The 16,780-nt window shown below is 40.3% G+C and overlaps 1 protein-coding gene across 12 annotated transcripts in view; it reads right to left on the reverse strand.

Moving 5' to 3' along the window:
* NBEA (neurobeachin) overlaps nucleotides 1–16,780 on the reverse strand; it is an 823,962-nt gene that overhangs the window by 587,336 nt on the left and 219,846 nt on the right. For all 12 annotated transcript variants that reach the window (XM_065581345.1, XM_065581343.1, XM_065581347.1 and 9 more), the window contains exons 11-13: nucleotides 12,159–12,267; nucleotides 2,798–2,950; nucleotides 2,162–2,330 (exon numbers count right to left, since the gene is read on the reverse strand). In XM_065581345.1, coding sequence (XP_065437417.1) covers nucleotides 2,162–2,330; nucleotides 2,798–2,950; nucleotides 12,159–12,267 — 431 coding nt within the window. The remainder of the gene's footprint in view (nucleotides 1–2,161; nucleotides 2,331–2,797; nucleotides 2,951–12,158; nucleotides 12,268–16,780) is intronic.

A 16,780-nucleotide genomic window follows, 5' to 3' on the forward strand; every position in this document is an offset into this window, starting at 1 on the left:
GGCATCAACATTATAGTGCTACTAATTTGCATCCAATTATCTCTCATTACTTGCTTTGGAAAGGCTGAGGTTTATTAGCATCTTGATGCTGACGGAAATACAATACCTGATAGCACATACTGTAGCACTCTACAAATACTGAAATACTGTTAAGTGTCCCATAGCTTTGAACTCTAAATTGTTAAGAAATCTACAGACTGAAAGCAACTGCATATTATCTGAGCTTGACTGGCATATTCTGAAAACCCCATGACAGAGTCTGCAATTTAAAAGCAGATTCAAGAAAGTTAGGTACATTATGGAGAATAGGTCAATAACAAGTTGTCATGTGAGTATGAGGTGGATTTTCTGAAGAGGAAAAAACCCTTTGATATCAAATTTAAAGCCCTGAATTAATTTGACACATTTTCAGACCATAGTTCAGGACTTACAGACACTATGATTTTTGGAATCTAGCACCCTCAATGGATGGTGTTCCACGAATAGCAACATTGGAATCTGTAGTGTAGACAAAGATCAGTTTGAGGTTTGTTTGATTGGTTGGTTGGTTGGTTTTACCACACAGTCATCTCACCGGGCTCAGAACAGAGTAAGATGATTTATGGTAATAATTCCTGAACCTAGCATACTCTGCAGCCTCTGCCCCTCTGGTACTGCCAAGGTTCTACATCCCAAGGAACCTGACTGAGGGGCGCAAGAGGCACCTCTATGGGTGCATCAAAGTTTCCAAACTGTAAAGTTACTGAAGTTCCCACTTGGTCTTATGCTTGAAGCAAGACAATAATGGGAAATCTCTGAGGTGGGTATCTATAGAAAAGCTATTTCTCTACTTAATCACCAGTTACCAGATGTAGTTTTCATAATTTACTATTCTATAGACTTCTCATTCACTTTAATGGAAAATGTAAGCACAAAAAAGTCATTTGCAGTTTTTTTATAATTTTATCATAGAAAGAAAACTAAGCATCATGTCGCGGAATGAGCAGAGGGCTGGGAACAAGGAAATTCTGAGGTGTAATCCCAGCTCTGGTAGTGACTCCTTTTGAGATCCTCTGCCTCCTCACTTCAAAAGTGGGGATACCTCTCTATGGGATGCTCTATCCCTGCAATTGCATTATTATTCATAAACATAAGAAATGGAAAAAACATATTATGCCAACAGCTCCCTGACAATTTATGGTTATTCCAAACTATTCATAGTTTTCCTTAATTTCTGTATTCTCAAACTAAAAAATGTCAGTGTGATACTATTATAGCACAGAAATAATATTTCTCTTAAATTTTCAGTTTGTCAGCAGGATAGGAAAGATCAGAGGATGAGGAGGATATTAGTAAGCTTCCAGTGGCTCTCAGAAACTTTGAACCAAAAGTTTGCTTTACACAAGAGTAGTCCATTAAATGCAACAGGAGTACTGCAGTACGTAAAACCTGCACATATACTATAGATTCAATTTATCCTCTTATATATTATTGTGGTTTTTGCATTTAATTACTTACTGAGCTAAAAACCTGTATGTAACTAAATGCTGTTAAATTAGAGTAGAGAGAAAATATTACTGAGTTTAAAATACGGCGTTAGAGATCGCTGAGACAAAAATCAGAGCTGTCCACGCAATTTTAAGGGTCACCTATGACAGTAGTCCATCACTAAACAAAAGTGAAATCTTGTGCACTGAAGGTTCCTTTTGCCTATAAGACAGGCACAATGTAAAATGCATTTTCTGAGAGTACTGTAAAATTATTACAAACTGCAGCAAATCAGAAGAGGTATTATAGAAATATAGAACTACAGAATTATATCTTACGTGAGGGACGACAAGTTAATAAAAATCAGAAAATCAAAAATTTCTGATTTTTTTTTTAAACGTAGCACAGGTATCTATGAAGACACCTAAAAATTGATTATTTTCAAAAGTACCCAAAAAGAGATGCATAAAGTGCAATAAAACATCATTTAATATTTCATGAAAATAAGTATTTATGTAGTATTTAAGCTGTCAGCCAGCTTCACACATTGGCACCTATTATCAACTTTCATCTAATTCCTTGTCTAACGGCTACACGAGCTCTCACATGTTTCCATTGCTGTTATCGTCGTTCATTATGAGAAAGTTGTATAATCAGTTTGTTATAAAATTGAATTGTACTGTATTGTACTTACCTAGTCCTTTAGGAGTAATGCCACTGCTATCAGCAGGATTAACTACCCAGTAGTAGTATTTCAGTGTGTGCATTAGCTGTAATACTGTTCCTACTCTGCGTATGGTGGTGTAGATAGTAGCAGTGCCAATAAATTCAGCAGACAGATAGGTATACAGTGAAAGCTGCACCTGAAGAATAAAATTATAGCCCACAAATATAAAGTTAAATCTTATTTTCATATTAAATAGAGACGTTAACAGTAAGTGAATTAAAATGATTATAGAATGAGTGATTTTTTCCCCAATGGATCATATTTTGGCTGCTTAAAGTATGATTTTTCAGATTTTGCATTTCGTTTTCATTCATACAGTCTTAAACCACAATGCATGAAAAAAACTGCAGGTTGATTATTATTGGGGATGAGTAATCATTTCTATCATATTTCCTAACAGAAAAGATGAACAATTAAAAACTCAGTATACATGTTAGATGTAAAACTGCAAATTACAGGATTTTTTGCCTTTGGTTTACAATTACAAATGTTTAATACTGCTTTTTTAAAAAAGTAAGCTGCATTAATTACCATAAGTAAAGCAAAACTTGTATGTCACTTTACAGTACAAAAAGCAACAACACATTTACAGTGTACACATACCTTTGCAGGGGTATGTATCCAAATAGCAGGATTAAAAAGGATGTGATCACACAATTGCTTCAGTAAAGGTGCTCCATGTGACAATCCATCCAGATATTTTGCAAAAGACAAAAATTGCTCCAGAACTGCCCTGGTTATATGAACTCTAGATGACTGAACAAAGAAAAAAATCAGGGAAAATGTAAACTCGGTCTTAATACACTTTCATTCAATCTTCCAGCCTTACTCTAAAAGAAGAGATTTGAACTGGGGCAGTATTTACTAAGCACGAGTAAAATGCTACATTCTTATTCTTAAAGACAAGAATAAAATCAGACAGAAATACATATACATTCTCATAACTCATACTACTAGTCTTTCTCATAGAGAAGAAAACTATTTTTTGGTCCATACAGTTTCCCAGTTCAAAAGATGAATATTGTGTTCACTAATAATTCATCTCAGTAATGGTCAAGATTTAAATGCTCCTTTTTGCTTACTGATAAGGTGTTTGAATCGTATTAACGTCAATATTTGCTTTGAAACTATGCTCAAATATCTGCAGCTAAGATTATTTTTTTTCCTGTTTTCTCCATTTTATTTTCCTCCATATCATAGTCAGTCTTCCACTCTTTGCAGTGTTGTGTCTTGTTAATTCCTATTGAATTCTTCAGCATTTCTTTAGTGCTGTGAACTACTTAAATATTTTATGGTGGAACATTTTTTCCCCAAGTCAATGGGTGTCTCAATACACAACTGAGCAAGCAGGCTTTTGTTTTTAAACCTACAGAGTAGTTTGAATTTTGATTTTTTTTCTTACTACCTTTTTATTTAAAGAAGCCTTCAGTTTCATAGCATACAGTGTAAAATCATGGATGAAGTGCTATTTTCTCACTTGAAGTGATATGACATGTAGATCCATTTTATATTTTTTTTTAAGTAAACAAGAGAAAACAATAGTGTTGAGCAGCAACACAATGCCATTGTAAGGGTATCAGTTATTTTTAATGTTCTATGTCTATTAACTGAGAAAATTTGGTATATTCCTTAACAAGTAAAAGATTTTCTTTTCTAATTGTCAATGCTGCAAGTCAGCCTGAGATTTGAGACTTAAGATAGGTTCTTTCTTCTTCATTTGTATTATTGTAGCACCTAGCGGTATGTCTACGCTGCATTATAGAGCAAGGACCTGGAGCTCAGGCTCTGAATACTAAGGAGTAGGGTGGGCTTCAGAGCCTGAGATGCAATTTCAAAGCTCTATCTATACAACTATTTTTAGAGTGCTAGCACAAGCCCACTAGCCCCATCTATCAACCCAGACTTGGAGGCTTGCTTCAAAATGTTGTGTAAACACACCTTAGGAGGCTTAGTCATGGACCATGACTCCATTGTACTAGACACTGTACAAACACAAAACAAAAAAATGGCCCCTGCCCAAAAGAGCTTACAATCTAAGTATAAGACAAAAGATAGCAGATAGAGAGAGACACAGACAGACAATGGAGTATAAAGGAAACAATCAGACAATATTGGTGATAGGCAGTGGTCACAGCACACCAGCAGCCTAACGGTTGTCAATTATTTTGTAGGCATGATGGCAAATTAGAGTTTTGAATTTAGATAATCAGGTAGCTTTGTGCATGTTTATGGGGAGCTTCTCCGAAGCATGTGGGGCAGCATGGGAGGAAGCATGAAGGTGTTTGAAAATTTAACAAGTGGGCTATGGGGGCTGGCATCATGCATGGACCAATTGGAGGCAAGGGTCAACCTCTTGATCACAAATCAGGTGGTAGGTAGAGTAGGAATAATGCATCACCACCAGTAAAAACATTTTGCAACTGACACATAGATAAGAGTTCATTTGATGCGCAAGTCAGAAAATAATCTCTCTCCATTCTATTCGGTCATATGCATGTAAGTGTAGAGAAATCTACAATAAGAATAGTGAGGCTAGATGTGAAATGAAAAATAATAATTCTTCTCTTATAGCTGCAAGTCTGACAGGAGCATTTACCAGGGTAAGTAAGAGAGGATGTTATTTACCTGTAACTGGAGGTTCTTCAAGATGTGGGATCCCTATTTGGATTCTAAATGCGCCATGTGCCAGCACTGGAAGGTTTCATAGCAGAGTCCATTAACCTGCATGCGTCGTGCATCACCTCGTGCTTCCGTCAGAGGTTATAATAGGCCATGTGGGTTGACGCCTCTCCCTTGCCCTTCTTATTGCTGAATATTCCGGTGTGGAGCAGAGGAGAAGGAGGGCAGATATTGGAATCCAAATAGGGACCACACATCTTGAAGAACCTCCAGCTACAGGTAAGTAACCTCCTCTTCTCCTTCAAATGATGGTCCCTATATGGATTCCAAATGTGGGTGAGTGGCAAGCAGTGATCAGCATGGAGGGTGGGTGTGAGAATGTGGGTGAAAGTACTGAGTGCAATAGAGCTTGGCCTACTCCTGCATTTGCTGCTACTGCTTGGGCAATGGTGTAATGTGAGGTGAAAATGTGCACAGGCGACATGGCTGCTTGAGCCTGGGTAGAGTGCGCCGTGATGACATCAGGTTGCCTCATGTTGCTGAACGTGTAGCATTCCTGGATGCACCCAGAGACCCATTTGGAAATGAGTTGTGAGGAAAGGGTGTGGCCCTTGCATCATTTGGCAATTGCTAACAAAGAGTTGATGATGATGTTCGGAAGTCATAGAATCATAGAATCATAGAATATCAGAGTTGGAAGGGACCTCAAGAGGTCATCTAGTCCAACCCCCTGCTCAAAGCAGGACCAATTCCCAGCTAAATCATCCCAGCCAGGGCTTTGTCAAGCCGGGCCTTAAAAACCTCCAAGGAAGGAGACTCCACCACCTCCCTAGGTAACGCATTCCAGTGTTTCACCACCCTCCTAGTGAAGTAGTTTTTCCTGATATCCAACCTGGACTTCCCCCACCGCAACTTGAGACCATTGCTCCTTGTTCTGTCATCTGCCACCACTGAGAACAGCCGAGCTCCATCCTCTTTGGAACCCCCCTTCAGGTAGTTGAAGGCTGCTATCAAATCCCCCCTCATTCTTCTCTTCTGGAGACTAAACAATCCCAGTTCTCTCAGCCTCTCCTCATAAGTCATATGCTCCAGACCCCTAATCATTTTTGTTGCCCTCCGCTGGACTCTTTCCAATTTTTCCACATCCTTCTTGTAGTGTGGGGCCCAAAACTGGACACAGTATTCCAGATGAGGCCTCACCAATGTCGAATAAAGGGGAACGATCACGTTCCTCGATCTGCTGGCAATGCCCCTACTTATACAGCCCAAAATGCCGTTAGCCTTCTTGGCAACAAGAGCACACTGTTGACTCATATCCAGCTTCTCGTCCACTGTGACCCCTAGGTCCTTTTCAGCAGAACTGCTACCTAGCCATTCGGTCCCTAGTCTGTAGCAGTGCATGGGATTCTTCCGTCCTAAGTGCAGGACTCTGCACTTGTCCTTGTTGAACCTCATCAGGTTTTTTTCTGCCCAATCCTCTAATTTGTCTAGGTCCCTCTGTATCCGATCCCTACCCTCTAGTGTATCTACCACGCCTCCTAGTTTAGTGTCATCTGCAAACTTGCTGAGAGTGCAGTCCACACCATCCTCCAGATCATTAATAAAGATATTAAACAAAACCGGCCCCAGGACCGACCCTTGGGGCACTCCACTTGAAACCGGCTGCCAACTAGACATGGAGCCATTGATCACTACCCGTTGAGCCCGACGATCTAGCCAGCTTTCTATCCACCTTACAGTCCATTCATCCAGCCCATACTTCTTTAACTTGGTGGCAAGAATACTGTGGGAGACAGTATCAAAAGCTTTGCTAAAGTCAAGAAATAACACATCCACTGCTTTCCCCTCATCCACAGAGCCAGTTATCTCATCATAGAAGGCAATTAGGTTAGTCAGGCACGACTTCCCCTTCGTGAATCCATGCTGACTGTTCCTGATCACTTTCCTTTCCTCTAAATGTTTCATAATTGATTCCTTGAGGACCTGCTCCATAATTTTTCCAGGGACTGAGGTGAGGCTGACTGGCCTGTAGTTCCCCGGATCCTCCTTCTTCCCTTTTTTAAAGATGGGCACTACATTAGCCTTTTTCCAGTCATCTGGGACCTCCCCCGATCGCCATGAGTTTTCAAAAATAATGGCTAATGGCTCTGCAATCTCACCCGCCAACTCCTTAAGCACCCTCGGATGCAGCGCATCCGGCCCCATGGACTTGTGCACGTCCAGTTTTTCTAAATAGTCCCGAACCACTTCTTTCTCCACAGAGGGCTGGTCACCTTCTCCCCATGCTGTACTGCCCAGTGCAGCAATCTGGGAGCTGACCTTGTGCGTGAAGACAGAGGCAAAAAAATCATTGAGTACATTAGCTTTTTCCACATCCTCGGTCACTAGGTTGCCTCCCTCATTCAGTAAGGGGCCCACACTTTCCTTGATTTTCTTCTTGTTGCTAACATACCTGAAGAAACCCTTCTTGTAACTCTTAACATCTCTTGCTAACTGCAACTCCAAGTGTGATTTGGCCTTCCTGATTTCACTCCTGCACGCCTGAGCAATATTTTTATACTCCTCCCTGGTCATTTGTCCAATCTTCCACTTCTTATAAGCCTCTTTTTTGCGTTTAAGATCAGCAAGGATTTCACTGTTTAGCCAAGCTGGTCGCCTGCCATATTTACTATTCTTTCTACACATCGGGATGGTTTGTTCCTGCAACCTCAATAAGGATTCTTTAAAATACAGCCAGCTCTCCTGGACCCCTTTGCCCTTCATGTTATTCTCCCAGGGGATTCCGCCCATCTGTTCCCTGAGGGAGTCAAAGTCTGCTTTTCTGAAGTCCAGGGTCCATATTCTGCTGCTCTCCTTTCTTCCTTGTGTCAGGATCCTGAACTCGACCATCTCATGGTCACTGCCTCCCAGGTTCCCATCCACTTTTGCTTCCCCTACTAGTTCTTCCCTGTTTGTGAGCAGCAGGTCAAGAAAAGCTTTGCCCCTAGTTGGTTCCTCCAGCACTTGCACCAGGAAATTGTCCCCTACGCTTTCCAAAAATTTCCTGGATTGCCTGTGCACCGCTGTATTGCTCTCCCAGCAGATATCAGGGTGATTAAAGTCTCCCATGAGAACCAGGGCCTGCGATCTAGCAACTTCTGCTAGTTGCCAGAAGAAAGCCTCGTCCACCTCATCCCCCTGGTCTGGTGGTCTATAGCAGACTCCAACCACGACATCACCCTTGTTGCTCCCACTTCTCAACTTTATCCAGAGACTCTCAGGTTTTTCTGCAGTATCATACCGGAGCTCTGAGCAGTCATACTCCTCTCTTACATACAATGCAACTCCCCCACCTTTTCTGCCCTGCCTGTCCTTCCTGAACAGTTTATATCCATCCATGACAGTACTCCAGTCATGTGAGTTATCCCACCAAGTCTCTGTTATTCCAATCACATCATAGTTCCCTGACTGTGCCAGGACTTCCAGTTCTCCCTGCTTGTTTCCCAGGCTTCTTGCATTTGTGTATAGGCACTTAAGATAACTCAATGATCGTCCCTCTTTCTCAGCATGAGACAGGAGTCCTCCCCTCTTGCGCTCTCCTGCTTCTGCTTCCTCCCAGGATCCCATTTCCCCACTTACCTCAGGGCTTTGGTCTCCTTCCCCCGGTGAACCTAGTTTAAAGCCCTCCTCACTAGGTTAGCCAGCCTGCTGGCGAAGATGCTCTTCCCTCTCTTCGTTAGGTGGAGCCCGTCTCTGCCTAGCACTCCTTCTCCTTGGAACACCATCCCATGGTCGAAGAATCCAAAGCCTTCTCTCCGACACCACCTGCGTAGCCATTCGTTGACTTCCATGATTCGACGGTCTCTACCCCGGCCTTTTCCTTGCACAGGGAGGATGGACGAGAACACCACTTGCGCCTCAAACTCCTTTATCCTTCTTCCCAGAAGGGTTTGTTGCAGACATCAAGGGAGTGGAGGAGTCTGTCCGCAGTTGAGGTGTAGGGTTTAGCGTAGAAAACTGAGGTGTCTACATTGATTGAGGTGGAACTTGGACACCACCTTAGGAAGTAATTTAGGGTGTAGATGCAAAGACACTTTGTCTTTGTGTAATATGGTGTATGGGGGCTCAGCCATCATAGCCACTAGTTCACTGACCCATCTAGCCACGGTAATGGCCAGTAAGAAGATTACCTTCATGGAGCAATATGAAAGGGAGGACATCACCAGGAGTTCAAAGGGCGTTTTTCTGAGAGCGGTGAGAACAAGATTACGGTCCCACAAGGGTGTGAGTTTTTATAATGAAGGGAAGGTGTGGAGCAGGCCCTTTAGGGAACAGACTGTAGTAGGTTGTGTAAACACAGAAATGCCATCCATTGGGTGGAGGAAGGCACTGAATGCCACCAGGTGGACGCATATGGAGTTGAGGGCTAGGCCCGAAATCTTGAGTTCAAGAAGGCAGTCCAGGACAATAGGTATGGATATCGTCGTGAGAGGGTAATGCTGATGGTGTGCCCGGGAGGTGAAGTGCTTTCATTTCACTTGGTAGCAGGCTCTGGTGGATATTCTTCTACTTTGGGTAAGGATACAATGCACTGGGGTGGAGCAGGCTCTGCCAGAGCTTGAGCTCCATCCAAAAACAAAGCTGTGAGGTGAAGAGGGCTAGGATGCCGGAGCTGGCCCTGGTCTTGAATGAGGAGATCCGGCTGTGTGGAGAGGCAGAGCGATGTGCAGGCAGACCAGTTCAGGAGGTCCATGAACCAGCACTGTCATGGCCAAAATGGGGCTGTTAGTATTACTCTTGCTCGATCCTGATGAATCTTGCAGATGACTTGCAGGAGGAGGGAAAGGAGAAGGATGTCGCCCTGTGAATCATCTCCCACCATCCCTCTGGAGCAATAGAGGGCAAGTTTGCAGTTCTCACAGATGGCGAAAAGGTCCAAACATGAAGTGCCCCACTCATGGAAGAGATATTGGAATGTGGTGTTGTGCAATTCCCATCCATTGGAAAAAATCCTAACCAAATTTAATCTCCAAATAATTAAGATTAAATCAGGGACCAATTGGGCTTTATATGACGGCTGGTATATTCATTTGGAATTTGTGACCTAATATTAGTTTTCTGGAAGGAATCATTCATCAGAGCATCCTTTCCTATCACTGACCAATAAGTAGAAAAATTGTGAAAAGTCTTGATAGTGGATCTTGCAAGTCATGGTGGGTGGGGAGGGGTGGGAAGAAAAAAACTCTCGCTCGAAAAAACTTTTCATTCACCCTGTGTCTTATGTGTTTTAGATTATCCTTTAAACACTTTCAGAAACCTATTGCACACTTGTAAGCCTAGATCATCATAATTAAATTAAAAGTAACTTCCAAAGGGACTAGACAAATTGAGTTTTATCTTCCTTCCAGAGGCTTCCCTGTGTTTTACTAACAGGGCCGGCTCCAGGCACCAGCTTGGCAAGCGGGTGCTTGGGGCGGCCCTCCAGAGAGGGGCGGCAGGTACAGCGATTCGGCGGCAATTCGGCGGACAGTCCCTCACTTCCGCTGGGAGCGAAGGACCTTATGCCAAATTGCCGCCACAGATCACAATCGGAGCTTTTTTTTTTTTGGCTGCTTGGGGCGGCCAAAACCCTGGAGCTGGCCCTGTTTACTAACCTTGCACAGCCTTCCACAGTACAGAAGCCATCTGGCAAGGAAAGCAACTGAATTATGAATAAAATGCTCTTCAGAGAAGTGTGTTCATAAACTTAATCACTTAATGATTTGCAAATGCCTTGAAACATGAGGATTTGTAGTCCGTCTTTAAAAAAAAAGTGTTATCCTATCTAAAATAAACTGTATGTGGCCATTCTGGCACCAATAGCACTATCGCAGATGTTTTTCAGCTCAATTCATGCAGCTGGTCAAACTTGATCTGATGCTCAGAATGGAAAAGAAGGTGGAAATTATACCCTTATATATCAGTCATTTCCAACCTGAAATTCAAAGAAGGCACTCACTTCTCCTATGGTGAAAAACCATTTTTGATGTCCTCCCTCAGAAACCAATGGAACCAGTAAATTTTCAGGAGGCTTTATGTGAAAATACTGTTACATTAAGGGACCCACATTTATGATTAAATGGAATTTTATAACACATTTTGTTCCCAACTATCAATGAAGTTTCCTCTTTCACACCTTCATCATAGGTCACCTAAGTTTACAGTAACTGGAATAGGCAGTAGGGTGACTAGAGTGCTAGTGGTTCCAAGTCTAGGGCTCATTAAGGTGTTTTTAAAGTCTTTTGCCTTGGCAGTACAAGGAAAGGAACATTTATTTTGCTCCATAATAACACCTACTAAGTTTCAGTCAGTGATTTCCTTTCAAGTGGTGGACAGCTTGGCTGTTCTAAACTGTCTCCACTTGGCTGCTGATACAAATACCTTCCATTATGGGGAAAATTACTTTGAGGACTAAATTTCAAGAATTTGGTCTGAACTATCTGGCACCATGGGAACAAGGTAAGTTCTGGAGGAAACAAATGCTACATCTGTGCTTGGAGGTGTTGGGATCATTTGTTCCAACAGCATAGGTTTGGATGATATGCTCTTCTTGGTTGGCAACTACTTGTAGACAAGTACTAGGTCTATTACTGGTAGAGAAGTCCATTCCTTCCTGAGTCAAGGAGGCAATTGGTGGAGCACATCTGACAAGAACTCCTCAGGTTTCAGATTCATTACTCATCCAATCATAAATAACCAAAGCTTAGTGAACTTCAGGACATGATGCAAGACTCATTTGTTTTTCCTAGATATGAAGGAATGGGAAGACTTTGGAAGGAGACTGCTCTTGATGGTAGCCCATTCTCTATTATTATTGTTTTGTTAATTAATGGTTGAAGGGACATTACAGCATTTGTCTATTCAAAACTGTATATTTAAGGAATTTTCAGGGGTGCCTAGAATAAGAGATAGTTACTCCTTTTGATGTGGATTGTATGTGTAAATAAAATAAAATTATAAAAATAAACAAAAACTGGAGGAACTTTTAAAGAGTGCCCACTATGTTTAAACTTGGCTTTCCAGTTCTACACAGGATTTGAGGGGTAAGACTTATCTGAGCTTAAAGGGAAGTTACTAATAAATATGAGGAAAGAGAAAAGGGATTTCTGAACATTAGTATATGACGTGAACTATCAGGCTGGAAAAGAAGAAAAGCATCCTGCAAACAGCATATAAAATATTAAAATTACAGAACTTCCTAGATAGTTACTAACATAGAGAACTAAAAGACTAGTAGCACAAAAAAATACATGACTGAAAATACTGTATTAAGCTAGGTTTTCAGAATGATAGTATTAATACAAAGAATAATATTAATACAACTTACCTTTTCAAGGAGGTAGCCAATGACTAAAAAGCCTTTTCCACCCAGCATTTGTTCTTGCATGGCTACTGAACTCTTAAGAAGTTCGACCAGGAAAGCCAAAAGGGTGGCACTGCATGTAAAGTACAGGCATTAATCAGATTTAAAATGTTCTAAAAGCAATCTTTTGTGTTTTCATTAGTCATCAGTTATTAAGTGAGAAGAAACAAGCTTAAAGTGAACTTTATTTTTAAGTATGAAACTAGAAATTTCACATTTTATGCTGAATAGTTTTTAGTCAATTATTCACATATTACATTACTTTTGCAATCATATTCAAACTAGGAGTGATGATCATCTATGTCAACTCTCCTACTTTGGCCAGGACTGCCCCAAGTTTTAAACACCCACTTCCAGAACTTGCTATCAAAGTCATGGGCAGTTGGATGAGGCAGGAACTGATGAGTGAGATCCAGCTGACAGACCTAGATTGGTGTAGACGGGGGTTGTCTCAGCAATCTTTTAAACTTCAAAATCAAGAGAAACCTTGTAAATTTCAGACCAAACTTGTGGCTACTTTACACATCACTCCAGTCTCTATGGTTACTACTAAAGCCGATATGTATTCATGCAGGCAATACTATCCCGAACACAGCACAATGGAGCTGTGGTGTTGAGTGTTTCCTTCATACTTCCTCCCCAACAACCCTGAGGACAGACTCCAGGCATCAATATCTGGCCACACAACATGGTCCAATGTGCACCTTAGTATGGGCTAAGTTTCACCTGTTGGGAAAAGTGTAAAGAAGAGACCAGTCCAGGAGAATCAAGGAAACCAGCCTCCAGGCCAGTAGTGCTCAGCCCCTCTCTGTGAACAAGGTGCTTAGCTGGGACGGAGAGACGAAAAAAAGTGGTCACAAAAGACTACTATTTGAAGGAACAGAAAAAAAGGTGGGAGAGACTATAGAAGACAGACTTGCCAAAAAAAGTTGAAAATATATTCATAGATTCATAGATTCTAGGACTGGAAGGGACCTCGAGAGGTCATCGAGTCCAGTCCCCTACCCGCATGGCAGGACCAAATACCATCTAGACCATCCCTGATAGACATTTATCTAACCTACTCTTAAATATCTCCAGAGATGGAGATTCCACAACCTCCCTAGGCAATTTATTCCAGTGTTTAACCACCCTGACAGTTAGGAACTTTTTCCTAATGTCCAACCTAGACCTCCCTTGCTGCAGTTTAAACCTCACATATATTGTGAGGACCTGGGGTGATAGCCAGAGGGATGTGTGAGAAACCAATTAATTGAGAAGAAGAAAAAATCAATTAAAGCAGGGTCAGAGCAATGTAGCAAGGAAAAGAAATGCATTAATAAGGTGGAGTCAGAGGAAGAGAAAGAAATGCATTCACCTGTTGTTCAGAAGTACACAGAAGGGGAAAAATAGGAACTCATGGCAGAGATTAAGAAGGAGGAGCACATTTTTTTCACCGGATGATTTTTTAAATAAGCCAGAGAGCTGTTGGATTGTTGCAAATGAACTGAGGTAGTGTACCAAAGGCCTTAAATATAACCCTTCTAAAAATAAAGTAACAAAAATTCATTCAAATTTAGAGGCAAATATCTATTTGTCCCCATATATTCAGTTTGTTATAAGAATTCTCCCTGGAAAATTAATTTGTGTACTGGCAACTGTGGAAGAATGAATTAAAGATAATATCAACCCTACATTTTACAAATTTAAATTTTACTTAAAGAATCTAACTAAAGGTTCTACTGCTCCTCAAACACAACTTTTTATTTCTGAAAACATTTTGAGACCAGGTAATCCATGTCAGCACCAAAAAAATTATCGGCACAAGGAGGGAAACAGGAAGCAGTATTCCTGGTGAGAAGCGCTGAGATGAAAGTACACAGTGTAGTCAGAATGCATGCTCTGAATAGGATCTAGTGTCTTGTCTTGCTTTATTATTGTAAAGTAATCAGTATAAAACCACACACAGTATCCTCTACAAATTATCAGCAGTAAAGAACACAGACAATATCCAATTACAGTACTCAAAAGCTTTTAATCAAATCAGTCTGTCAAACGGTCATTCATTTCAAATCAGGTAAAATTAATCAGCTTTATTTTTTATCCTAATAGAAAAGCACTGTATTTTATTAAGTATATCTATAGTGAACAACTTTACTCTTTAGCAGCTCAAGAGACAAACTGTGTTTTACAAAAAACTGACATATACAACATTCCAGATTGACCTATATTTAGAAATATAATTGTTTAAACTAGTCACAACCTAATATGCCAATCCTGCATAGATTTTATACCTGTACTTAATTCTATGCACTGTGAATAGTCCCCTTTTCTTCAACAGGACTGCGCACCATGTGTGTAAAGTTAAGGAAAAGCATAAATCATTGTGAGATTAGGCCCTAGAATTATAATCATGAATATGATTGATATAAAAATCAGAAATTATTATTAGAAATTATAATGGTTGATGGACTATTTAATATGGGGGTAAACTGAGACTCAGAACACCTGTTTTTTCCCCAGTTCTGCCAGTGTCCTACTATGTGAGCCTGGGCAAGTTACTTCACCTCTCTGTGCCTCTAACTATTTGTTTGTCTTGTCTATTTTGATTGTAATATCACTGATAAAGACTTACTCTTACATATATTCATACTGTCTTTAGAACAATGGAGCCCCAGTCTCGTATGAGGCCTCTGGGCACTACTGTAATATAAATATATACGACAACCAACACCACAATAAACAAATATGGTATTTTATGGGGAAAAGCCATTAGTACCATGTAGAGTATAAATCAAAGCTTTGAGAGAGAACATGTTAATGGGCCGCTGCAAACCTAAAATAATTAAAATTACAAGTACCAGAGAAATTAGAAGTTAAATAGAGCCATCTCACATTCACCTAAAGATGTAACCATCAAGAAGTTTGGAGCAAATTCTGTATAAGACAACAGAATTGACTACATTTAGCCAGTTAAACATAACTAGAGAAAAAATGGTTTATGTATATTACTAAACGGAACACAGAGCTATTAAGGGGCGTCTAACATGTCAAATGATATAAGAAAGATCTGTAAAGTCACTTCACAAATATTTGTTTTTAAACTGCCATTGCACATATAGCATAGAAATGAAATGATTAAAGGAAAGGACAGAAAAATTACATGCTTGGCCTGAGTTTGTTGAGGAAGTCTTGCATACACGTTTCAGTCATTGGCTTGGGAAAGGGACAGACTACATTAAATAACAGCTCCTGTACAAAATATTAATTAAAGAAAAGAGGACAGAGACAGGCCTCTCCTCTTTTATACACTGTACATTATCTAACATGTATGTTTTATACTATGGAAAGTTATCTGCCTACCTGAAGGATCTAACCATTACACAAATTTGAAAGTTACTTCCTTTCAACCCCCACCCCTGTAAGTTTCACTTTAACATTTATTGAGACTGACTTCCCAACCAAGCATAAATAATACTAGAAGTAATCACTCTCTCTGACACTGAATTCGAAGGGTCTTGTATGAGAAGATATAATCTCAGAGGATTAGGGCCCTAGTTTTTAATACTGTATATTTCTAGAGCTAGTCAAACTAACAGTTAATTGTATTAAGTCGGCCATTCAAAATGTTAGCAAATGAGCTATAGCTGGAGACTTTAAAGTATAACATTTATTTTATCAGCAGAACCATGAAGCCAAAAAGAAGCTTTAAAAATGGTTACTGTTGACATAATGGAAGTAATATTGTTTAGAAGCCCATCTTCCAAGATGAAGATTTTTCAAACAGAATTTAACAAACTTACCAGTAACTAAAATGCATCGGATTGCTGCAGGGCTCACATTAAACTTGCAAAATTCTGTGCACTGCCATACAAAATTTCTCTCCATTCTTGCCTATTTCCAACTCTCCTAGATACAAAGGCAAATATAAAGGATACTTCAGCCCATTCCTACATCACCTCTATACCACGTCCCACCTAGAACACATCAGGTTGCCTGCACAACAGCTAAAATATATGATATACACAATGGCAAGTATGCATGTAAACTAATACAGAAGAAAACAGATACTGTGTTTTCTGATGAAAAATGTGTTGATCTCAGGACATCAGAATATGTTTCCAGCAATACTTTTCAATCCACAGCAGGAAAATGCCACACTTTTCAATGATTAGAGGGGTAGCCGTGTTAATCTGAATCTGTAAAAAGCAACAGAGGGTCCTGTGGCACCTTTAAGACTAACGGAAGTATTGGGAGCATAAGCTTTCGTGGGTAAGAACCTCACTTCTTCAGTTGCATCTGAAGAAGTGAGGTTCTTACCCACGAAAGCTTATGCTCCCAATACTTCCGTTAGTCTTAAAGGTGCCACAGGACCCTCTGTTGCTTTTTACTTTTCAATGAATGATGCTACACCTCTTATTCTAGAATTAGCAAGTAATGGAGATAACAGTCTCTGGAAGATTATATGTACTTTATCATGATAAATACCTGGAACTGGTTATATGAATAATCTACTACAAATTTTTCACAAATGTACCAATGAGTGTACTCTTGGAAGGGTAAGAAAGCTTTTAATCAGAAAGGTGGAGATATTTATCAGAAAATAT

This window comes from Chrysemys picta, chromosome 1 (genome assembly GCF_011386835.1).
Source record: "Chrysemys picta bellii isolate R12L10 chromosome 1, ASM1138683v2, whole genome shotgun sequence".
Lineage (NCBI taxonomy): Eukaryota > Metazoa > Chordata > Testudines > Emydidae > Chrysemys > Chrysemys picta.